Genomic DNA, 25,602 nt, shown 5'->3' on the forward strand with positions numbered 1-25,602 from the left:
CAACACCTGACACTGGATATTACAAGTCAAATTGTTTGGCTTGATATGAAATATTACTCTCAATCTCCAAACAGCAGTTCCAAGCTAAAACCACAAAAACGAGTGAAATCAAACACTTCGGTGTCAGAAGAATGCAAACATAACCCCTGTGGCGTTCACAATATTCTCACATACATTTCCGGGCGCCATGCTGTTAAAAGTCACATTTTTATTTGTAGATTTGTCAAGTATTTCACGCTATCCATAAAGCCAACCCTTCATACAAGTGTGTTGAGATTTGCAACATGCGCTTTTTAAACTATTTTTGTTTTTATAACTTTGAAGGTATAGATGCATATAAATTGTTGGTTTTTCTTTTAATATAAACCATTTGAAACATCTAACAGCTTGTCTTATTTTTTTTTTTTCAATTCATAGAGCTGTGTAAAGACACCTCTATTCAATGAATATTATGTAACCTATCATTATATGGTCTTTTGTGTAAAAAAAAAGAAAAACAAATATGTAACTACAAATTATCGCTGCAGGAATTCATATACAACGTTTAAGTGCAAGGGTCTCATCAGTTCAATTTCCCATGGTTCTTCTGAAATATTTACCTATGGATAGGTATTGCTTGGGGGGTTGGAAATGTTAATAGTGTTTACGAGTATTAATCCCTAAATCCCAGCTTATAACAAAAGAATTGCATGAATGTAAAGCATGTGACAGTTCTATAGAATATATGGATTTGATATTTTGTGAAAGCTGAAATGTGGTATTATCTGTTGGTTTAAATATCTTTTCAAATATTCAAATTTTTCTAACTGACCACACAAATTTTTCTCAAAGAAATGGACCATAATGATCACTGAGAGCAGAAAAAAATAAAAACATCTTGAATGAAAATGAAAAAAAATGTAGAAATATGTCAAAACACGAAAAACAGTGTTCTTGAGTAGATTAGCAGAATTTTTTTTAAATATATACCTTTGTAGTGTGGATTGTGGCGGGTTAAGCAGTTGTAAAGCTATGGCCGGCACATTTAATCGAATCCAATGATGTATAAAATAATTACATATATTATAATGTATTCGAAGATTTCTTAAAAAATGAATATGTAGTGATCTCAAATCACAAATTTTGAATCTGGAAATCTAAAATACTTAACTAAGAGGAAGCAATCCAAAGACTGATGGAAAAGTATAGACCTCAAGATTACAATAGAAACATTCTTTAAAAAAAAAAATATTGAAAAAAGATAGGCCCATTCTTTGTGATAAGATTTGTATTCAAAATTTAAATTTCAATGAAAATCGGCTTTGAATTTAAAGTTTAAACCATACTTAAGTATTTTCGTGTGCTGATTCTATGATACAAAGTCATTTAACACTGGCTCGTCGCATATTTGAAATACTTACTTAAAATAAATACAAACAGGTCAAAAACGAAGTTTTTGTGTACTTTTAACATCGAATTACAACTTATATGTAATCTGAAAAGGCCATATTTCATCTACTAAAATAATATCTATTTCTTTTTAAACTTTATTTTTCTCTCAAAAGATATTGGCAATAGAAATTTCTGATATTTCACAATATTAGTAGGTATAGGCCTTTCAAAGAAAAAAAGAAAATAATTTGCCTTTTCGAGGCAAATTAGTTGCCATCATGTAATTAAATATTTCTTTTTATTTATTTGCAATTGAGGTATAATTTTTGCTGAATAGGTTGGCGACGCTGACTGTGAGTTTCTTTAAATCATTCTTCGCCTAACAAATTTCATAAGTATGAAAATTGCTTGATAACACAAATCAAGGTTTTTAACAATGTAAATAATAAAAATTTTGGAATTTCGAAATTTCTCTTGTTTTTTTTTATAAAAAAATGACTTAAAACGCAAGTAAAAATTATAGAAAATTGTAGACCTGTTTTACAAGGCAAACGTTTTAGATCCGATTATTTTTTAATTTATTTTTATTATTTTATTAAAATAAAAAATAAAATTGACCCCCTCATGTATCGCAAAAGATTGTTTAAAACAAAGAAAGGTTTTGTGGAATCGACGTGAAACCTTGCAGCATATTTGTGGATATAGCCATCTATAAAAATGATACCTACTCAAAATTATCCATTAAATAGAGCGCGTCATTTTGTTTCAAAATTTAAAAATATACATACATATGTGGTGTTTTGAAGAAGACAGAAGTGTCATTTTCTTTTCGAAGTCCGATAAATAAGTTAAAAATAGGCATCTTTACAAATGTTTTTTTTTATCTCAAAAAATAGTAAATTAAAGCTGAACGTAAAGCCTTTTGAATCTTCATAAAGGATAAGCTCAAAAAAAAAAACTTTTAGATGCGGGATATTTTTTATTTTTATGTTTTCTATTAGATAAAAGATCTTAGAATGTTTGAGCTTTCAAATACTATTGGCGTTTTCGATTGGCAGTCCGGAAGCGTCCGGAATCATTCTGAAAGCGTTTTATTCGTACAAAACTGACAGTTTTGTGTGAATAAAATTTTTTCAGAATGATTCCGGACGCTTCCGGACTGCCAATCGAAAACGCCATATGTTTGAGTTCTCAATACGAAAATTATTTACGAAAATTTTTTACATTGATAAGTGGATTTTTCTTACTATGCCTGCTTTTTAATAATTTGTATTAGTCTTCTTTTTTTGAAAAATGGGGGAGAGGAGGAATAGAAGTACCTCTTCAGTCTACATACATGGGCGTAGCTAGAGATTTTGTCTAGGGTGGGCCAGATGATATCGTCCACCTGAAGCCATGCATTTTTATTTTACTTTGCTCCCTACAATGGCAAATTATTCGCCAAGCTCTGTTGTTTTAAATAACTTAAAATTTGTCAAAAATAATGGTTGTGTGTGTAAAGGCTTGGCCACACTGGAGGGTATGCGGTAGCGGTACGGGTAGCGGTGAGGGTACTTGTATGAAAAAAATTCCAAACTGACACATCAACGTTCAGGTGTGGAATTTTTTTAGTACAAATATCGTTACCGCTATACCGCATACCCTCCGGTGTGGCCAAGCCTTAACTAAATTTTTTTGAAAAAAGGTGTTTTTTGATTAATGGTATCGTATTTTGTTAATATCATTCAAAAGGAATCAACTTCAATTACACAATATATCTTTGATAGTTACTGTTTTTGTTTTTATATTGTGTGGTGTTAGGTATATGGAATTCCTTTTTTTAAAAGCTTGTTATCTCGAAATGCAATTGGATGGAGTTACAGGGTTACAGCACTTTTATTTTGATAGACACACATGTTGAATTCATTTAAAATATATGACAGCGATTGGCTTTAAAAACTGACCTTACCAAGCTTTCAATTTTATTTTATTTGCTTTATATTTTTACTTAAGGTGTTCTTGAAACCTAAGCCGAAATGTAGGAAATTAAATTTTGGGCATTGGGTTAAGTTAAGAAATTTGAATGTCTGGTTAGTAAAAAAAATTATCTTTGGCTTAATTTACCTGTGTGAATTTGAATAAATTTTTAACGTAGATATATTTTTTTTTTTTTGCAAAACTAAAGAATTAATGATGTTAAATTTTATAAATATTAACATAAGCTTCAAACACACATTGTCCTGTGAATTTTATTTTTGTGTTGCCATTCACTAACAATTTTTTTCATCATCAATAAAATAAAATATGTATATTGAAAAATATTAATTTTCCCTAATACACACTCATAATGTTTCTTTCTTTATTTTCAGTTCTTGATTAGATATTGAAAAAAATACATAAAATAAAATATTCTGCAAAATATTTAACCTCTGAAGATAAAAATTAAAATTTAAGCAAGATAAATTTTTGACAACTGAAATTATCTTTTCACCTCAAAAGTGTCAAAAATGTATTCTCGTCTAAATATTTTACGCGATTCACACACGGCCTAAATATCAAAATAAAGTCTTGTGCCAAAATTTTAAGTTGACAAAGCTAATTATTGAATCCGGCCTTTGAGGGCCAGTTGTACAAATATTTAATCCATGGTTCAGCAACTTTTATCATCTGAATTCGGTGGTAAATTTGACTTTTAGCGCTGGTTCTAGGTCCATATAGGTTGAAATAGCTAGATATATTCTTTAACCAAAGTTGATCCACTGCTAATTCGCCGAAATCGGCGTGTTAAATTCCTGATCCGAAGCTGAACCACGTTTGTACAACTGGCCCTGAGTCTGCTCATATAAACGAGGTATGTACTTATACTAGGTATAGCTACGGTGACCATATTTCTAAAAGTGAAACCCGGGACCAGTAAAAAAATTGTTGGATCGTTTTAAAATTGATGAAGAATTTTTAAAAACTAATGCTTAATTCGAAAAATTAAAAAAAACTTTTATTTTCCAACCACTGTTTTCTTGTTTTTCGAACAAAGTATTTTAAATTTTGAATACAAAAATCAGAGAATGTGGAAATACGGGACAATCACGGGACAAATTACAAAATGCGGGACACTAATACGTCCCGGGTTTCCTAAATAAAAACCAGGGACAAGCTATAGAAATACGGGACAGTCCCGGGTAAACCGGGACGGATGGTCACCGTAACTATAGCAGACAACCTTATAATTCTCAGCAAGCGATGTTATGAAAAAAAAAAACTGTCAGTGGGAGCTAATACCAGACTAAAGCAAGAACTATAATTGTCGGATGAACATGAAACGGACGGCAACAGCGCTCGCAACCGCACTCGCGGGATGAAAACTTATCAAAAAGACAAAGAAAACAACAACAAAAACGTGAATTTGACATAAGTTTCCGACTGCTTCCTCCAATTATAGTTCTGGCTTAAAAGTTTCATAGTACTGTCAATTTTTCTAGAGTGGGCCATGGATTTTCTAGGGTGGGCCTGGCCCACCCAGGACCCCCCCTTCCTACGCGCATGTCTACATAATATCCTTGCAAATCTTTCACTTTACACTTGTGTCCGGAATTTATTAGAAAAATACTTTTACTTGAAATTAGAAAATAATTTCCTAAAATATACAAATACTCAAGTGAATATGCTAACCGAAACCTTAAGAAAGGTATTCAATATTTTTAACTCCATTAAATATTTAAATGTACATAATATGTAGGTACCTACTTTACATTATGTACATCATGCCCCTAGAATTTCCGAAGCGTGAACTTGAAACCAAAAAAAGACCAACATTTATTTTTAAGGTTAAAAACCAAAAAAAAAAAAAGATTCATATACGCCTATAAAATCAGAATTTGTATCCATGCAACCGTGTTCCTCGACACAATCTACAAGATAAAAAATGTGATGAATACAGGAAGGAGCAAAAGAAAAACACATAAAAAAAAATAAAACACTAGAATACGCACTGCCTTCTGCACTCTATGATAAATCGGTTAAGAAAAAGATAATAAACATGTGACCGTATCAGATTTCGAGCCCACAAAAACATAATCATATATTAAAACATGTCTCTTTGACATTTCGCTTGCTCTTTTACATGGTAATAATCATAATTCATTTTTCTTCGCGTCTGCTGCTTGTTTGGAATTTTAGTACAATCGTGAAAATTACGATCTCGACTGGAGATTTTGTCTGAAGTTAAGAAATTTTGTGCCCAGAAAGAGAAATATAAGCAAACCGAAAATAATATTTTACAAAATTCATTATTTATATCATATTTATTTCAGCAGAATATAATTTTATAAATTATTTTTTTTTTAAATTTATTTCTGCTGAAAGGAATTTTGAGGTGGTAGGTTATTATAATGTTGTATGTGGAAATAAAAACTGAAAACATTGAACTTGAACTTTAAAAAATACAAATAGCTAGATAAATTTAAACGAGATTGACAAATTCTGTATCAAGAAGGTAACAAAAGAATATACTATTATGTATACTTAGAGGTAATTTATTATTTTTATTATTTTTTCTTTGTTATTAGGTACTTAGAGGTAAGCTATTCAAATTTAATAGAGTTTCCAATAAAATGTCACTGTGTTGAATTCGCCCAAATAAGAACTGTTAGATTTCACTGGCCTATAAAATTAAACTTTTTTTTTGGTATTCAGAACCAAAATATACTTTTCTGGAGGTTTTAAGGGTGCTGAACACGAATCTGAGGTGGGAAAATTTAAGCTAGTATTAAATAAGTGCAATTAAAAGCATCCAGGTGAAAAAATCAATGAAACTAATAGGGAGCAGAACTTGAACTTCAAGTCAGGAGAAAAAATTCATGCAAAAAACAAATGGAATATATATTCATTTAAGTAAATTTTTACATGGTTTTTCCCGAAGACTGGCGTCCTAAAATAAGTGGATAAATCTTCTTAGTTACTTGCATCTACCTACGCCTACGGTGCAAAATGCAAAAAAAAAATTCTTTTATTTTTGTTAAATCTTTAAATTTTAATAAGCATGTACATAAAATTAATGAGAAATCATTTTATTTTTAGTCATAACTTAAATCCTTTTAAAAACAAAATTTTTATTAAAATAAAATTAATGTTCAAAACCACTTCAGCACGGGTCTGATAGTTTAAAATAAACATTTAATAGAATGTGTGAAAATGTTTTGAGGCGACCTTGACTAATAGAAAAAAAAAAAAAAACAATTTAAAAAGAAACCAGCAAATGACATTAGTCACATATTAGTTTCAGAATAAATACCTAATAAACAATAATTGATATTTCTACTTCTTACTATTTAAAATAGGTACTCTATATAATTACATAATTTTTTTTTGTGATAAAACTTAAAAAGTGAAGCGAATTAGACTAAAAAACGAAGTAGATTTCCAAAAATCATAACAGATAATGAAACAATATTAGAAACTTTTCTATTTTTATTTTCATCAATAAATACAAGTTTTTGCATGTATTTCAGTATCCCTCCTCATTATAAAAAAAAAAAAAAACAATTTAATGGGACGATCGGGACATAAGAAGAGCCGCCCAATGTTGGAAAAGTAGTTGATTCGGGTTTCTTGTAGGTACACCCTGTAGAATTATTATTTAGCAAAAAAATATGGTAGATAAATATTGCTACATTAAGAAACTCATATGTATAACATTTTTTTGTAGTCATATAGTATAGAGATTTTTTCTTTAGTCGTACTACGAGAATGTGGAATGCATTACCCGCTTCAGTTTTTCCCTCCCATTTTAATGTTCTGAACTTTAAAACCAATGTGCATCGGCATCTGCTTTTAAATACTTTCCCCTTTCGCTAAAGCTCGTACTGTGTACATATTAAGGGTACCCAAAACCCCTATAGTATGCGCAAATTATAAAAAAAAAATTAGAAGTTAATTCAATTTTATTTTGTTTATTTCATGATTTTTAAAAATCGTGAAATGGTCATCACGCTGATTGACGTTTGATGCGGTTACTCTGTCCGATAAAAATTGGCAGTACAGGGAAGATAGGACATTTGCATCTCACTCTGCTTCACGCCTTCTGGATATGTCTATCAGATCAAAAAGCTCACACAGCGATGCCATACTATCCAGAAAAAATGTTTCGAAAAGGTACCAGCGTTACCATCTTGGCGGTAAAATTTCACAAAAACGAATAAAAAAAATTAATTTTTCTTTTTACACCACAATAACAAACAAAAATTCACTCATATAAGACACAGCCCAACCCCACTCATGCGTAACAAATTTTTTCTGTTAAAATGTTGAAATGCGTGTTAAAATATTGACATTAACTGTTTTCCTACATACACAAAAGAAAAAAAAACAGCCCCAGCACCACGTCAACACATATGCTTTTTTTCGTTTTAAAAGCTTGAAAAAAGCATTAATCCTGAAAGCTCTTTCAAAAAAATAATAGAAAAGGGAGTAGTTTATGAAGGAAGTTTACTAATGGTAACTCTTATGTATTGTGAATACTTTTAAAAAGCAACTTTGATGATTAAATTTCATTCTGCCACATAGTGATGGGTAGGACACGAATTTAAAATGAGTTTGTATGAGGTACTCATTTTTCGAAATGAGGTGGTACTTTGTCCCACCTCAAATGTCCCATGGGACAAACCAATTTTAGTGGACAATTTCGATTACAAAAAAAAAAAAAAAATTAAAAATAACAATAACAAACCTCATTCAATTTACAACTCTTTCTTATTCTTCTTTTTCTTTTTTTTCTTTCTTTTCTTTCTTATCTTTTTTTTTCTTTCTTTTCTTTCCTTTCTTTCTTTTCATTCTTCTCTTTTTCATTTTTTTATTATTGGTTTCATTTTAGTACATTGTCGTATGTCCTCCTCGTTTTCTTAAAAAAAAAAAAAACAAACGTCACGTCCTCCTCCTCATTACTTCTAATTTTCTCCCCTCAAAATACGTACCTACTTCAAATGTCCCATAACACAAAACCTCATACATTTATTTATTTTTCATTTTAAAACATTGGTACTCTTAACTCTTCATGCATTTCTTCATACACATACATTATGCACACACATTTCGTGGCGCGGTAGATTAGATTAGATTCTTCCTTTATTCATTAGATAAATTACAATTTTTTTTTTCTATTGGAAATACGGACATGACAATGCTGCCGTCTGCCGGAAATGACATTTCAGTATAATAAATAAAATTATATAAAGAGAAGATGTATCAAAAAGATTTACAATACATTTGAAATAGTAAATTAAATAAATAAATATTACACAAAATATTAGACAAAAGTTTATATTAACATAGATATGAGGACTAAATTTGTATATAATTTTAAATTTTAATTATTAAATATTAATTTTTTAATTTTAAAATTTTAATTTTTTTAAATTTTCAATTATTTTAAATTTTTAATATTTTTTAAAATTTTTTTAAGTTTTTTTTTTTTAAATAAATGTTTTTTTTTTTTTTTTTTTTTAAATTAAATTATGGGAGAGCGAGAAACGTTTGAGCAATTTTAATGATTTGCAACATAAAAACTAGTAATTTTAATGATTTAAAACATAAAAAGAATATCAATTTTAATGATTTGAAACATAAAGATTTGATTAAAAGCAATAATTTGCAGCCCTTAAATTGAATAGAGACTTGTTGTGAGAACTAATTTAACAAAAAACTATTACGATAAGTCATAGCATGATTGCAATATTTGTACAAGGTGAGCCAACCACGGGCGCCATTCAATATTTCGTAAATATGGCGCGGTACATTCATGATTTTCCTTTTCCTCATACACTCAATTTCATTCCTCATCTGCTCATCATCATGAGAAGAGACAGAGAGAAATACGAATAAGTTTTTTTCTGGAGACGAAAGAGTAAAGAGATATTTTTTTGTTTTTGTGGTGAGGTGTGAGGTAATACATTTTTTTGCTTTGAGGTGATGGGACATTTCAGAGTGGTGTATGGGACATTTGTATTGCCTCATGTACGAGGTACCCATCACTACTGCCACAGATCGTGTGGCAGATCGGTTATAGGGGTATGTACGTCGTTTGGTAAAGAAATTACAACAACAATGCCATGGCGCGCCTGTGGTTTTCTTGTGTGTTTCAGGGGCATATTTTTCGTTTGGCAACTGTTAGGTCCCACTGATTTTAAAAAAGCTCTCCCATAAGGCCTGTACTGCCAATTTTTATCGGACAGAGTAACACCACACACTCTGGTGTTAAGAATCAATTCATATTCAAAATTTGAGCGATTCGAAAAGTGAGTCATTAATCATTCCGGTAAATTGATTCAGCTTGACAGCTTGATTCTAAGACAGTGGAAAGTGATCGAAACGACTTAAACAATAGTCGATAATACTATTTAAATATTTTATTCTTCTATACAGAATTTAATTAGTAAACTTAAAAATTCTGATTACGACGAAGAGTAAGGTAGATAAAAGTTAAGCTGACATATATTCAAACACAGTGATTGGAATGACTTAGACAACGAATCCTTAGCCTCTTTTATCAATCATTTTGTCTATATAAAAGTAATCAGTTTTATGGTTTTTCACTATTAAGCCGAAGGATTTAAATAATTTGTTTTAAATAAATTCGTAGATACAGTATTACATACTTTAACTCCAAATCTCTTCTTTTTTTAAACCACTCATGACAGTAGAATATACCATGTCTACTCTCAAAAATAATTAAGTTGGCTTATATTAGGGTGCTTTTTTTTAAGAGACATTCGATTTTTGTCACTCACATTTCAAAATATTGTTGGAAAAATTAAGATTTAGCACTTACTCTCCATGTTTGAAGATTTCCGATACAAAATATGCAAGTCTATTGATGTGAATTCGCTAAACCAGAATTTTGTTACTCTTCCACATTTATCGGGTGTAATACCATCACCATCTATTGTAAACTTACCTGTTGAAAATATCGCTGGAACAAATCAGAAGTTCGGATTTAACGGAATTGATCAGTCTCAAGTAGTTGAAAGCATACTCTCCATCAAATCGAACGCTGTTGGAACCGATGGTGTCCATCCTAAGTTTTTAAAAATTTTACTACCCATAGTGCTGCCCTACATTACTTTCGCTTTCAACAGTATTTTAACAACCAGTGTTTTCCCTACAGCTTGGAAACGATCGAAAATCATACCGGTTCCTAAAAATTCAAGTGGAAAGGATTTCCGGCCCATATCCACACTCCCGTATCTGTCGAAAGCTTTCGAAAAAATAATGAAAATTCAAATTAATTCTTTTTTATACACTACTCATGCCCTATCACCGTTGCAATCTGGTTTTCAGGAAAAACATAGTTGCATTACCGCTTTGCTGACAGTAGTAGATGAAATTAGACAAAACATTGATAATGATCAAATAACTTTTCTCTTACTGCTAGATTTTTCTCGTGCTTTTGATACTGTTGATCACAATATTCTGTGCAATAAGCTCTTAAATTGTTTTGATTTTTCTGCCACTGCCACAAAGCTTCTTAGTTCCTATCTTTCCGGTCGGGAACAAGCGGTTTATGCAAACAACCTACTGTCCAATTTTATAGCCGTGCCTACAGGAGTACCTCAAGGCTCTATTTTGGGGCCCTTGCTCTTTTCCTTGTATATCAATGAACTTCCATCCGTCATTAGTAACTCTAACATTCAGCTCTATGCCGGTCTTATTGAAGATTGTGTAAGTCGCATTAATGCTGATCTTGAAAACATAGCTAATTGGGCAAAGAAAAATCTGCTCTCAATTAATTCAGCTAAATCTAAGTGTATTGTCATCTCTAAGAAAAGTACCTCAACATCTTATTTTCCCACGATCATCCTTAACAATGACCCCATCGAATATGTTTCCACAGCCAAGAACTAAGGTATGACTTTCAACAAAACACTAACTTGGAGTAACCACATCAGTGTAGCAGTAGGGAAAGTATATGGTGTATTACGTTCCTTATGGGCGTCACAGTATTTTACTCCAATAAAAACCAGAATTGTGTTGGTCAAATCACTAATAATTCCTATTCTTACATATGGATGTGAGGTATACGGCAAATGCGATGCAATATGCAAAAGAAAACTAAATGTTGCGTACAATAATGCAGTAAGATACGTTTTCGGACTCCGGGGATTTGATAGAGTATCTAATTTCTCCAACAAAATTTCAACGCTCACCTTCGATAAGCTTTTGCAATTAAGATCATTAACTATGCTATATAACATTGTACAAAATCATCAACCTCCGAATCTGTTCAACAAAATAACTTTCTGTGCTTCCACTAGAACAGCGCAGATCCTTCAGCCGCGTTTTTCATGTTTGACGTCTGAACGTCAGTTCTTCGTTTACGCCGTTCGGCTTTGGAACTCTCTACCACGACATTTTATTAACATTGGAGATAGGAAGGGATTTCAAAGGGAACTAAAGGCATATTATTTAATAAATTAAATAAAATTATTTAGTTAACTGGTACAAATGTAGGGGAGAGGTGCGGACAGTGAGACACCCTTTTTTTAAATTGGTATATCTTAGAATGTTTTCAAGATAGCTTAACAAAACTTTGAAGACAGTTAAAGACATATTTTATCTTAATGTTGCAAAAAAACTTGTAGTTAAAGAATGAATGAGAGCATCACATTGGACTTAAATGTAGAAAAAGTCAAAACGTCTCACTGTTTGCAAGGGGTGCGATCAGTGAGACATTCTTAGGTGAAACAAAAAATTTACGAAAACTTCAAATAATTCGGTAATTGACAAGTATATAAATAATTAATTTATGTTACTTTAACCCATTTTTTCAAATAAAAATAACGAAAAGACCAAAAAAAAAACGAAAGAAAAAACACTTCGAAATCATATTGAACATTCTAAAATAATAGATTTTTTTAAAAACTATATGTCTCACTGTTTGCTTTTTAAAAATCTTATGTCTCACTGTTTGCTTTTACATAATGTCTCACTGTTTACTTTTTGTCATTTTTCGGAAAAATATAAAATTATAAAAAACGAGAAGGAATTCTAATTACATGATATTTTTTTATGAAAGAACATATAAATATAATACATATGTAAAAAAAGTTCTCTCCACTAACCAGATTTTTTTGTGTTATACTCTCTTTTTATAACATTCCAAAAACTACTTTCACCTGATTTTGTGTGATATTTTACGGTGTAGGGAAATGGACAGCTTTAATTAAGTCGGGACAAAATTAAAAGACGCAGACGGGGAATAAACGTTTTGACCCAAACTAGCGTTACTGTGCTTATTTTCAGAAAAGAGAAAAATGGATTGTCTCACTGTTTGCACTGTCTCACTGTCCGCACCTTTCCCCTACATATATTTTACTCAAATTTTGAATTATTTAAGCCTCTATGAGTTGTTATCATGATTAAAATTATTTTTTTTTCTATACAGGGTGTCCCAAAAGTAATGGATCAAACGAAATATGCTGATAGGCCAACTTTAGGGCTCTCAGAATTTGGTAACTTGTTCATCCCAAATCCTTACGGTTTTCGATTTAATGCAGTTTTTGTGAAATTTCGAAAAATCCCGACTTGGCAATAGTATTTTGCTTCCTCTGCCCATAATTGATTTTTGTTTTTTACAATTCTTTCACTAAAATATTGCCTAATAATAAGAAATAACTAATTAATCAAAATATTTTTTATTTCATATGCCATTTTGCTGCAAATTAATTAACAGTTCCATGTTTTATAAAAACTCAATTTTTTACTTTTATTTTAGAGCATCATCCCGAAAAAAATTTGTATGGTGTGACACTGGTTTATTATTTTAAAAACTTGCCGTGTTATTGCAGTTTTCAAAAATGTATAAAAGTCTCCAAAGTTGAAATTAGAACGAAAGATATTACAATTTGAATGCAACAAAACAGGGGTTTTCAGAGCAAAATAACAAACAAAAATCGAGTCTTTTATTCAAAAATAAATAAACAAACAACAGTCGAGAAAATGTGTTTGTTTTTCTTTGTTATTTTTCTCTGAAAAGCCCTGTTTTGTTGTATTCAAATTGTAATATCTTTCGTTCTAATTTCAACTTTATAAACTTTTTTACATTTTTGAAAACTGCAATAACACGGCAAGTTTTTAAAATAATAAACCAGTGTCACACCATACAAATTTTTTTCGGGATGATGCTCTGAAATAAAAGTAAGAAATTGAGTTTTTATTAAACATGGAACTGTTAATTAATTTGCAGCAAAATGGCATATGAAATAAAAAATATTTTGATTAATTAGTTATTTCTTATATTATTAGGCAATGTTTTAGTGAAAGAATTGTAAAAAACAAAAATCAATTATGGGCAGAGGAAGCAAAATACTGTTGCCAAGTCGGGATTTTTTGAAATTTCACAAAAACTGCATTAAATCGAAAACCGTAAGGATTTGGGATGAACAAGTTACCAAATTCTGAGAGCTCTTAAGTTGGCCTATCAGCATATTTCGTTTGATCCATTACTTTTGGGACACCCTGTATATAACTTTGCACTAGTTTATAAGATTTTTGTATCTTAATGTGTAAAATTCCATATATAAATAAATAAATATTGAAATACCCGTTAGTTTGAAAGAAATTTAAAATGTATACAGCTCAGCTGAATTTTATGCTATTTTAACGAGTCAAAAAGCAAATTACTCAGATCAGAATTGAATTTACTATTCAAGTGCCCCATCCGTGACGATGAATTGTCTCAGATATGATCAGAAGAAATTGCCTCAATTGTTCTTAAGCAAACAATTATTGCCTTAATTGAAATAATTGGAAAACTTTGTGTTTAGTGAAGACAATCTTAAATTAGAACAAACTGATTTTGTAACATTTAATCAATATATTTTTGTAATTTGGAATTCAACAACAAAAATGACAATTATTTGCTTCGAGACATTATTTTCTTTATTATAAAATCAAGAATTGATTCATGTTTGACAACATCACTACATCACACTCAAGTCTTACTTACTAACAAAAAAAAAAAAAAAAAAGATAATAACAGCCTTGACCGATTACCATTTTTGTGTTTTCTTGTGAGGATTTTCAAAATTATCGAATCGTTTTCATTGTTCCTTGGCTTCTGTATGCACACAATGATACAAATTTTGTAACGCGAAGATAAATTTAAAAGAAAAAAAAACAACTCGAGATTCGATTCAAATTATAATGACTGCAGTAGCGCTCACCCACTAAATTATATTTCGATCGAACCATTATTAGCAGTGCACTATAATTTTTTCTGATTTGGACGACTTTTGAAGAATCATGCGATTTGATAGATACGTATGTAGTAGGTAGTTTATTTTTGTTTTTAATAATAAAATCTGAGTGTGGTAACTTTTTTCAAAACATTTAAAGCAATCAAAAAGTGTTATTTTCTTTTATCTAAATGCAAACTTTATTTTGTTTATTGTATTTTTCAGACTTTTTGGAACCAGAAGATGTTCCCGATGCCTAGCATCTATAAGTTCATCCGAACTAGTGATGCGTGCAAGAGATTTAGTATTCCATGTTAATTGTTTCAGCTGCGCTATGTGCAATACACCGTTAAATAAAGGTGACCAATTCGGAATAAGAGATTCCGTGATATTTTGCAGGTAAGTTTTAAATAGTTATAATGCGAAAAAAATGTCAATATATTTGTTTTGTTTAATATTTTAGACTACATTATGGAATTTCCTTAGAGGCACAGGCAGCTTCAACACCTTTAGCCAATTCATGCTCATATGGTTCGCAATTTGGGTCACCTCCAAACGATTCGTCAAGTCCTAATGATCCAAATAGAATTGTTCCTGCCGGTTTGTACATGCCAGCTTCACACGTTATATCGGGGCTTCCTCAAGCGCCACGACAAAAAGGCCGGCCAAGAAAAAGAAAGCCAAAAGACATCGACTCGTTAACAGCAAACATTGGTATGTAACATTAAACTTATAACTGAGTTTTGTATTTCCCATCAGTAAAGTGTCCAAAATTCATTACTACCTTCTTTTTAATTTAATTAAGTTCGTAAGCAATTTAATCTTTCATAAACTTAGTACGTTTATGGCTTTGAATCATCTCGGTGCGCAAGCTCGTTGGTAAATTATTCCCACGATGGAGTTAAATTACAAGCTACAACTCATTAAGATAAAGTTGTTTTATTCGAAATAAAAGATGCTAGCTGAAATAAGTTATGTGAATATGAGTGAAAGAAAATTGTAATGTTTAATGCATAATGGATTTAATGTGTGATTTTTTACCACTTTTTTTTAAACCACTTAGATTTCAGAATTCAAAAGAAAATATTGTTTTTTTTTTGTGTTAGAGGTAAATGTTTTACTTTTATGAGGGTTTTGTTCGCTTCAAGATGTTAACGATCAATATGATTCTCTGCAGATCATTTTGGTACGCATAAAGACTTCTGCTTTAGGGCGAAAATTTCTTAGCTGCAAGTTTATGATTTTTGCGCATCATGGCGCCAGTATTTTCTACCAGCAATACACAGTTTGAGTTTTAAAAATAAAACAGCTATAAAACAGCTATAAACCTTTTTTCAGATGTCCTATACGAAGATCAAGCATTACATACCTATGAGAATAACTTTACGATGCATAACATAGCCAGGCTAACAACATTCATTGGATAACTACACTACTTCACATCATGCAGTTTCTTTCAGTGTTGTCATAAAAAAAACCTCTCTAAATCAGTTTTATAGCTTTTAACAGACATTATAAAATTTAATATATTCTGAATTTGAACTAAATTTATGAGAAAATGTTTCTTCGTGATTTTATATTAAGTCATCGCGTTTATGCTAAGGAAATACTGGAGAATTTCGCGGTATTCAATATGTCAGAAACGCGAAATAATTCACTGTACACAGAACAAATGTGACAGGAAATGAAGAATTATAATGTATCTAAGAAAAATAACAAAACAAGATTTTTTGCACTCAAGGACTCAAGTTCTTATTAAAATTTTGGACTTTGTATTTACTCTCTAAATTCCAACAATAATTTTTTTCGGCATTGCTGTCATGATCATGACGTCAAGGGGATCATAACTTTACGTATTTGCTTCACACTAGTGATCCGCCTGTTGGGTTTGCGGGGTTGGCCACAGAAATTGGCAGCAGGCTCCCGGTTTTGTATTACTCGATTTCTGAGGCCTTTTGCATTTTCTTGTACTAGTAGTTTTCAGACCTACCTTTGTTCTTACTTCGTACTGGAACCTTGTATGCTTGTATGCCATTTTGACGGGCTTCTCAGGATCCCTTCTTTGAACATCACAATACCAACTGAGTCGGTCGTGTTTATTTTTTTTCTCACAAAAGCTTGTGAATAGTGATCGTCAGAAAGGAGAAAATAGCACCTGAAGTCAATTCATTTATGTTATTTATTAATTTAAATATTCAAAATATTGTAAGGTTAATATAACCAGCATTTATTGTTTAATAAATAGCATTTACGGATCAATAAAGAGAATTGATTGTAAAAACAATCAAAATTTCAAAATTTTAAAGATCCCGATTTCTAATATATTTAAGAGCGATGATAGAATGTTAAGAATATAGTATTTTAAAGACGATTTTTTAGATACATTTTTCGGGATTTTTGAAAAAAAAAAAAACATCGTACGCACATTTCATTATATAAAGTATAGGAATTAAGAACAAAATGAGTACATCTCTTCCTCCATCATGGAAAAGTAATTCCTCACTCCAGTTTTCAAGATGGTGTATAAGACAGATATAAAGAATTATAGGCTTGTTTCGGAACTATCATGCATTCCATAGCTTTTTGAACAAGCAGCATGGATTTTAAAGAAAAAGATCTTCAACGTCTAACCTTCTTACCTTCTAACATTAATGTCCAATGGCATTTAAAATGCAATCAATGAAGTTGACTGTATTTACACTGACTTTTTAAAGGCTTTTGATAAACTTTGTCATAAATAATTACCTTCAAATTAAAAGCTTTTGATTTTCCACCTATTATTATTATTGCCTGGTTAGAATCATACCTTAACTAAAGATTTTATCAGGTCAAATTTAGAAACTGTTTTTCAGATCTTTTCATTGCCAACTCAGGAGTCCCTTAGGGAGTACCACCTAGGCCCCTTTTTTTTAATTTTAGCTGTAAATTACGTAAGTTTGACCTTTTGCAAAGCGATATTAGTGTTTGGTGTGTTAAAAATGGTCTTGCGCTAAATCCAGCTGAATGCCAACCAATTACATTCTAGAAAAAAAGGAGTCACTAATATTTTTGATTATTATTACAAATTGCAACACCAGCTGTGTCAATTATTTAGCTTCAAATATTATGGTATCCAGTTTAGTTCAAATTTAAAATTTTCTGAACAAAAGAATTTAATTTATTGACTAGGCTTACTACTAAGGTCCTCAAAAATTGTTTCCATCAGATTGTATATCCATATCATTGTTTTTCTTACAGATTTAAACTCCGAATATCTTGACTTTGGACGTGGCTCACATATGAGCTCATCATCACGCACAAAACGAATGAGAACATCGTTTAAACATCATCAACTACGAACAATGAAATCCTATTTTGCTATTAATCATAATCCTGATGCAAAAGATTTAAAACAACTTTCTCAAAAAACTGGTTTACCCAAAAGAGTACTTCAGGTGAAATTTATTTATTTTTAAATAATTGAACATTTTATTAAAATTTAATTATTGTTAATTAGGTTTGGTTTCAAAATGCAAGAGCAAAATGGCGCCGTATGATGATGAAACAAGATGGCTCAACTATGAATGATAAAGGCGATGGGCCTTTAGATCTAGACAGTTTCTCTGCACACAGTCCATCTTTTATTCTGGGAGGAACATCAAGTCCACACAATTTGGATTAAAAACACAAACCAACCAGTTTTACCTCAGCATTATTTTCAATATGATTGTGCAACATTTATCATAGATATGCTTAATTTAACAATACTATGAGTAAAAAATCAAATAAAGACTTATAGAAATCAATGTGAACAAGGAAAAATATTAGGAATATGGCAGCAAAATGTGAAACTTAACCATAAACAAAATTAATTGAAAGTCCCAATAGATTAAACAAAAAAATATTATTATTGAAACTCCATTAAATTAATTATTCTTTTTCGATACGAAAGCATTTAAAAAAAGTTTCTTTGAATCGATTTTTCTGTTCCTTATGTTTAATAATATGACTTAAAATAAATTAGCTGTACATAAATACACATAAATCTACCATAATTAAATTTTGTCATGGGTCTCTTAATTAATTTAACCTTAACTCTACGATCTCTTTTTTTATTATTATTTTTATCAGGCCACAGGAAAATCAATTTTTGAGAAAAAAAAAAATTAAAATAAATCAATTTAACTTTCTTTAGGTTTTTAAAGTTTAAAACTCATAATAAATTATTGTTTTAAGAAATTAATTTATTATTTTAGCCGTATTTTCTTTAAGTAATGTTTATTTAATGTTCTGTATCAGATGCTATTTTGAGTACATAATTCAGAAACTAATTATCGGATTTGCTTTAAAAACTCTTAAATAAAAAAAAAATGTGAATAAATCCACTAAATTGAACTGTGTGTAAAATGTAGAATTGTTGGAACCCTCAACACCCCCAATATTAGTTTAAAAAATAAAATTATGTAAGTATTTACAATCATGTATTATAAAATTATTAAAAGCATATTGTTTTAAGTTGTGTAATTTTAGGCTAATAAATTATTTACAATAGTTGTAAAACGTTTGTACTTATGGATTATTTATAATCGTTTTAGAAATAAAAAAAATCAATCTTAAGCATTATGAATCAATATTTCTTGTTTTTTAATATCAAACAATTTAATGAATTGACATTTTCAGGAATTGCTTGCTAGGTGATATTGTCCGGCTTTTTACAGGTACTCTTTTGCCAATATCGAAAAAATTAAGTTTTTCCACCTTAACAAACACGTAAGTAACTTGAGTTTTTTTTAATAACGTACATAAATTTTAAGGTGAGAAAGAATTGTTACCGGGTAAACTTAAAAACTTACGGAATTCTTACAACTTACGCAGTTGACATTTGTAGGAAATCAAGGGCCACAGGATTACCTAATGGGCTCAAGATAAATTTAAGTGGGGTATATCTTCAATAAGATGTTAAATAGATTCATTGCTAAATCGAATGCATGTAAAATAGTCTAAAAAAAATGAATGTGTTTCAACTTTAAAAGAGTATACCTATCTTGCTTAAAACGACGACCAAACGCAAATAAACGACTTTGGCTATTTAAATGTCTTGTTTTTGATAATTAAACTAAGTGTTCCTATTTTATTGACCAGCTTATATTATAAACATTTTGTATCTACCAACAAAATCGGACATTGAACTGAAAAGGGTCACTATGGTGTATACGTAACATTTTGTATGGACATTTTAATTGATTGTTCATGCTACGTTGTGCATAAAGGATGCAGTATGTGAGGGCCATTTAGAAATCACATATCTGTCAAAGATCTGGATTTTTATTTTATTTTTTAATTTTTTAAAAAATATGAAACAAAAGAATTGAAGTGATTAGGGTCCAAGCACTAAATTATCAAATAAAAACTTTTCAAACTGATAGCTATTAATTATGACGCAAAGTGGTGTTAGTAAAAGAGGAATAGATCTGAAAAATTGATTTACAGTTAAAAAAAAATCAATTTTTTTGCCATACGTAGTAGGTAAACATTGTTGAAATCAGTCTTTTAAAAATAAATTCATAGTATTGCCAGAACATTTTGGAGGCGAGGAGCCTAATTTGAAAAATCTTTGAGCCAAAAATAGCCGGTTTCAAAAATAGGCCAAAAAACGAAATGATTCAATTTTTTTTGTACAGTAGTCCCCCAATAATGTGAATTAACGATAATGCGAATTTCTCTAAAATGTGAATCGCCAAAAATTTTCATTGTCATCTCTGTAATGTCAATTTCGAAAATTTTTAGACTCTATAATGTGAATTTCCTTTGCAAAACCTTGCATGTTTTTCTCGTTCATGCATGCAGGCTGCAGATTTTTGTGCTAACATTTTACATCTTTTTATGTGAAGTTTTTTTTTTACGTTTTTTATGAAGAATTGATTTTAAAGATTCTAATGATTTTTTTTAGTTATTTTGAATGGAGTGTACTTAGAGATTGCAATCCCGGGATCCCGACCCATTTTTTGATCCCGAAAATCCCGGGATTATAGCTCTCCAGTCCCGGGATTTTCGGGATTAGTGGCTAAATATTCGCATACAAAAAATGACACAACTCTGCAAAAATATGTAAAAATGGAACATGGGAAATCCTTATTACTTTATTGCAAAACAAGGAGGAATAGCCTTTGCGATGATTGAACGCTTTCAAAAATCGCTTATCGATCTGAATCACCCTATAAGGTTTGAAGAAACAGATTTTGATTTAATAAATGAGACTGTTGAAGTACCGGATCCAAAAAAATTAACAGTTGAATCACTTTGCCCTTTCTTATTCTAATTTGTGTACAGCTGGCTGACAGTGGCGTATTGAGGGGGGGCTCAGGGGGCTCAAGCCTTCATGATCATGTTATTTTTAAGCTAATTTCATCATAATGTATATGATTGACTGAAACTTGTTCGTAAATCTTACATATTTAGAGGCAGCTCAGATGCTCGAGCCCCCTCCAAATTCTGAAACGGCTTTTTGTGTTTGTTTGAGTAAGAGCCTTAAATGACGTTGAGGGTTGGGGTATTTTTGTTCGGATTTTCGTCCAATTCGGAATTCTAAAGATCATTTTTTTAGTATAATACGTACGTTGAATAACATCACCGTTTAATTTTGCAAAACTTCTTATGCAATCTCAAAACACTTTTTATTCAAAAATAATATATTTCTCAAAGCTATTGGAAATATAAATTTTTGATATCTCAAAATCTTAGTGGTCAACATAATTAGTGGCTTCTTTCAGCAGATTCCAGTTTGCACCTCAAATTTGGATTAAAAAAGCAACATATTACGAAAAAATATATACATATTTCGGATTAAACATAAAAAATTATTTCATTGAAAATTAGTTTTGCCGAAAGTGAAATTAGAAATTATCGAATTCAATTAACTTTGTTGCAAACACCTGTGTTTGCAGTTCTCCAGGAACACTGGGGAATGCACACTGCCTGTTTGTTTCCAACCTCATTCGCTTTACACTATACCTTATTAATTTATCTTTTAAAATTTGAAATAATACATTTTTGATTTTTCTCGAAAAATGTGTCTTCTTTTTTTTTCTTTTAAATTCTGCTTTTTTTCCATTACACTTGCCGATAAAATATCATCCATGTTCAAAGCAGCAATTTTTTAACTTCAGAAAAAAAATAAAAAATGATCATTTTTTTTTTGACAGTTCGAAGCAATTTCCAAATCTTTCGAAACAATATACATATGTACCTATTATTTTATTTCACGTAAAATTGAAAAGTAATTTCAATTCACTTTCGGTCAAATTGTGGAACATGGAAAATAGGGATGAGTATAGTTCAAAAACTAAACAGTTTTGAATTCAGTAAGGCCCAATTTATTCACTCTCCATTATTTTTAAAGGCTCCATTAAAAATTATAAAACTGTCAAATCGCATACAAATTTTAAAATTTCCCTTTTTTAATGGCGACTTTAAATTTAATGGAGTGTGAATAAATTGGACCTAAATGACAAAGTTCGAACAATATAAAGTGTTTTTTTAAGGATGACTCAACTTCTTGCTGTTTTTGTAAAATGTTTAGGACACAAGAACTTTGAAAACCAGGAGACACTAGTACGAAGCTGTCGACACGTCGAGAGCAGTTATATGCTACTATACCACTTTCAGTACCGCATCACAGCGCTTCACTCTGGATCAAAGATGAATAAATTAGAGAAAGAAATTTTTCGTACATTTATACTCTACCTAAAACATTTTTGAAAAATTTTCCAGCCCCCTCCAAAATTTTTTCTGGATACGCTACTGCTGGTTGATGGTGCTCTTAAATTTCTTTTAGCAGTTAGAGTCAAAAACTTCAATAATAAGTAGAAGACAGCTTTAATTAATCGCTTGAGCTTGCGGCAGCGAGTAGAGTTATTTGGTGTTCTTGCTTACCTACCCAAATAAAAAGTAATTTTCGAAAACTCAAGCCCAGAAGTAAGACATTTATTTTTGAGTCCTAACAAATTAAAATAAAGCAAATTACATCAAATTTAAAACGTGTGGGTGCTGTCAGTATTCAAGAAAATTTGCTGTTCCAAGCTGCGAAGACCATCTTTCCTTGAAAGAAAAATTAGAAAATGAAATAAAAATAGTCTCAAAAACACAGGGCCCCACCAAAATGTAGAAGCAGCTGATAAAACGAGAGATGCTGCTTTTTGAAGATGGGATAACAGGAAAATACTAAGATCCGGCACATAAATATTTAATTAACGAATATTGAAACCGAGCGTGCATTTTCAGCTGCTTCAAGTTTTGGAACAAAATTTAGAAGCTGGATTGCAGAAAAAACATTGGATGCTTTGCTTTTTATTCCATTTTATTATAAAAATAATTCCAAATGTGATTTATTAACACTAAATAGTTAATAGGTATGTTATTTAATGTTAATTTAATATTTATTTATTCTTTTAAATACTTCTTAACTAAACTTCATTCAGTTTGTACTTTGTACACTGAATTATAATGTTTGGAGTATATATTTCATTCCATTAGGAAATTTTTTTAGTTTTAGCTAACATAATTAACATAACATAATTACTGGATTTCAATAGGTTACCATTATTCTTTCTCGTTTTTTTTTTACAATAAGCCCACAACTTTTCTGTGTAACTGCATTTTACAAAATTTTAAAGGAGACCAAACACAAACTTCCTATTTATAAAGCAAGTCGTATTATTTTCTATTTTCCTTAAAAATTTAATCAAAGAATAATTTTAGCTATAAATAAAATGGAAATTCTTGGTTTGATGAATTGTAGTATTCGATCAAATCTAACAGATGGTATCAAAATCTTAATTTCGAAAAAATTGGAGTTTTGGACACTTTTCGACTTATTTTATTTGTAATTCTTATGACAACGGCAACATTTTCAATAAAATTTATTAGTTTACCATTTAGGTATACCATTGATGTTTTTGTTACTTTTTGGCGGTTTTTTTTTTTAGATTTTATTTATTTTTTATTTATTTTTCAGATGTTACTTTTGGTAGAATCCGCCCACTGCTACGACCATTTTTCTCATACATATATGCCTAAATAAATATGCCTACAGTATTGGTAAAATAATATTTTTTTGTCTTCAGCTATTTGTCTAAGATGTTGGGCGAAACCAACGAAACGCTCAGACTCCCTTTCAAAGCATTCTATTTCGAAAAATTGAGTTATATTTTGCGTCAACTGAATAAGCACAAAATCGTTATCTTTGATGTTTGTACCTATATTCTGAAGTAATTTGCACTTTAAACTACATGATTCCCATAAAATCGGTAAGTTTTTGGGTCAAAAGTTATTGAGCTTTCGTTACTGAGCTTCAAGTTCGCAAGTGAATCGGAAAGACAAAATTAATTTATGAATATCTACCATGTTTTTTTTTCTAGCTGTGATTAAGGACTTGTCTAGAAAAAGACAAAACCATGCAGATTTTGAAGAGATGTCATCTACTAATGGGGAAAACAATTTTGTATTAGTGGCATTGTGGGTTTAAATAAGCCAGAGACATTGGAAGATGATTTTCTCTGGAAATATCATGTCTTCAAGTTTGAGATACGGCCAAAAGGGGATCTGGTTTTGCAAGTCAAGACTTCAATTCTCAAGATTCCTTATGCGAAGACTACCTTACAGAGGATTTCGATAAATATAGAAAGTAAAAGTGGCACATAAATAGCTGTCATTCCCAAATAATAATAAAAAGGTGATCGTCACTTTGATAATCACCTTACGTGGATCAAAAGTACTTAATGTGATGATCAACAATTAACAATCACCTTAGCCGATTCCACCTCTGATTATGTTTTATTCCCAAAACTGAAAAAAAACTGTAAAGAAAAAAAATGTTTGAAGTCGGAAATTTCCACCTTTTTTGAAGAGCTTGGCAAAAGAAATTTGTACACCATATTTGTATTCTTTTCTACCAATGTTGCAAATGAATTAGGCTTAAGAGAGAATATACATAATGTAAGGGAAAAATAAAAACAAATTGAATTTCCTTCAATTTCCCTGCCATTCCCCGAACATTTTGATCCACCTACCATGGAAATTTCACATACATATCTACATATTTTGCGAAGTTTTCAAAACTTTTCGAAACAAAAAGAAAGATCTTCCTAGTTCCTACCATAAGGTACCTACGGAAAACTGGCTATGTGAAGTTAGCACCCCCAAATTTTTTTTCAAACCTGTCTGGTTCGATTGCCCAAGTTTAGTCCAGGATAGCCCAAGTTTGCTTTCGCTAGCCTACCCTTAGTTCTAAAATTATATCGGAATTATTTTTTGTCACCTGAAAAATCAAAAACAATTTTATTTTTATTCAGTGTAAAAATTGTTGTTTTGGTTCGTTTGCCCAACTTTGCCCAGGATAGCCCAACTTTTTTTTAAACATACAATAACAATCTGTTTTTCATATCAGAAACCGAAAAATATATGACTTGTTTCCTGTGAAAAAATCGTTTATTTAAAACCGTGGTTTGTTTGCCCAAGGTTAGTTCAAAATAGCCCAACTTTTATTTTCGCTATCCTACCCTTAGTTTAAAAATTAAAGAAGCATTATTTTTATTCACCTCAAAAAAAATAGTAGGTATGAATACACCACAGTGATCTTGTTTAATTTAAAATTAAGAATAAATAAATTCCCTTGTGTCGACACTTGTGCAGTGTCGTTATTTATTTCACTTAGGTCCATTTTCTTCACTCGGAGTTGAACAAAACTTGAGAATTTTTAAATTAAAAATTCTCGAGTTATGTTCAACTCCGAGTGAAGAAAATGGACCTTAGTATTCTTACTTGGTTGAATGTAGTCCAATAACATTTCTGTTAAGAAGCACAAAATACAAATATTTTTTCAAGTATAAAAATCATTAATTTTTTTGGTTTACCATATGAGCACCTAGAAAAGCTAAATGCTTAGTATAATTTATCCAAACTTTTTTCAAAAGTAACAGCAAATATGAAATGGGGTGAGGTTATTTCTTTTTCCGTACGCGAATAGTACTTTTTAAACCTTTCTCAACTT

General features: G+C 30.5%; 1 protein-coding gene across 3 annotated transcripts in view; it reads left to right on the forward strand.

Moving 5' to 3' along the window:
- Nucleotides 1-19,188, forward strand: part of LOC129920996 (protein apterous) — a 65,446-nt gene extending 46,258 nt beyond the window's left edge. For all 3 annotated transcript variants that reach the window (XM_056002592.1, XM_056002593.1, XM_056002594.1), the window contains 4 exons: nt 14,802-14,975; nt 15,040-15,290; nt 17,814-18,010; nt 18,073-19,188. In XM_056002592.1, coding sequence (XP_055858567.1) covers nt 14,802-14,975; nt 15,040-15,290; nt 17,814-18,010; nt 18,073-18,237 — 787 coding nt within the window. In that variant the 3' untranslated portion in view covers nt 18,238-19,188. The remainder of the gene's footprint in view (nt 1-14,801; nt 14,976-15,039; nt 15,291-17,813; nt 18,011-18,072) is intronic.
- The last annotated feature ends 6,414 nt before the right edge of the window (nt 19,189-25,602 follow it).

Source organism: Episyrphus balteatus, chromosome 1 (assembly GCF_945859705.1).
Source record: "Episyrphus balteatus chromosome 1, idEpiBalt1.1, whole genome shotgun sequence".
NCBI lineage: Eukaryota > Metazoa > Arthropoda > Insecta > Diptera > Syrphidae > Episyrphus > Episyrphus balteatus.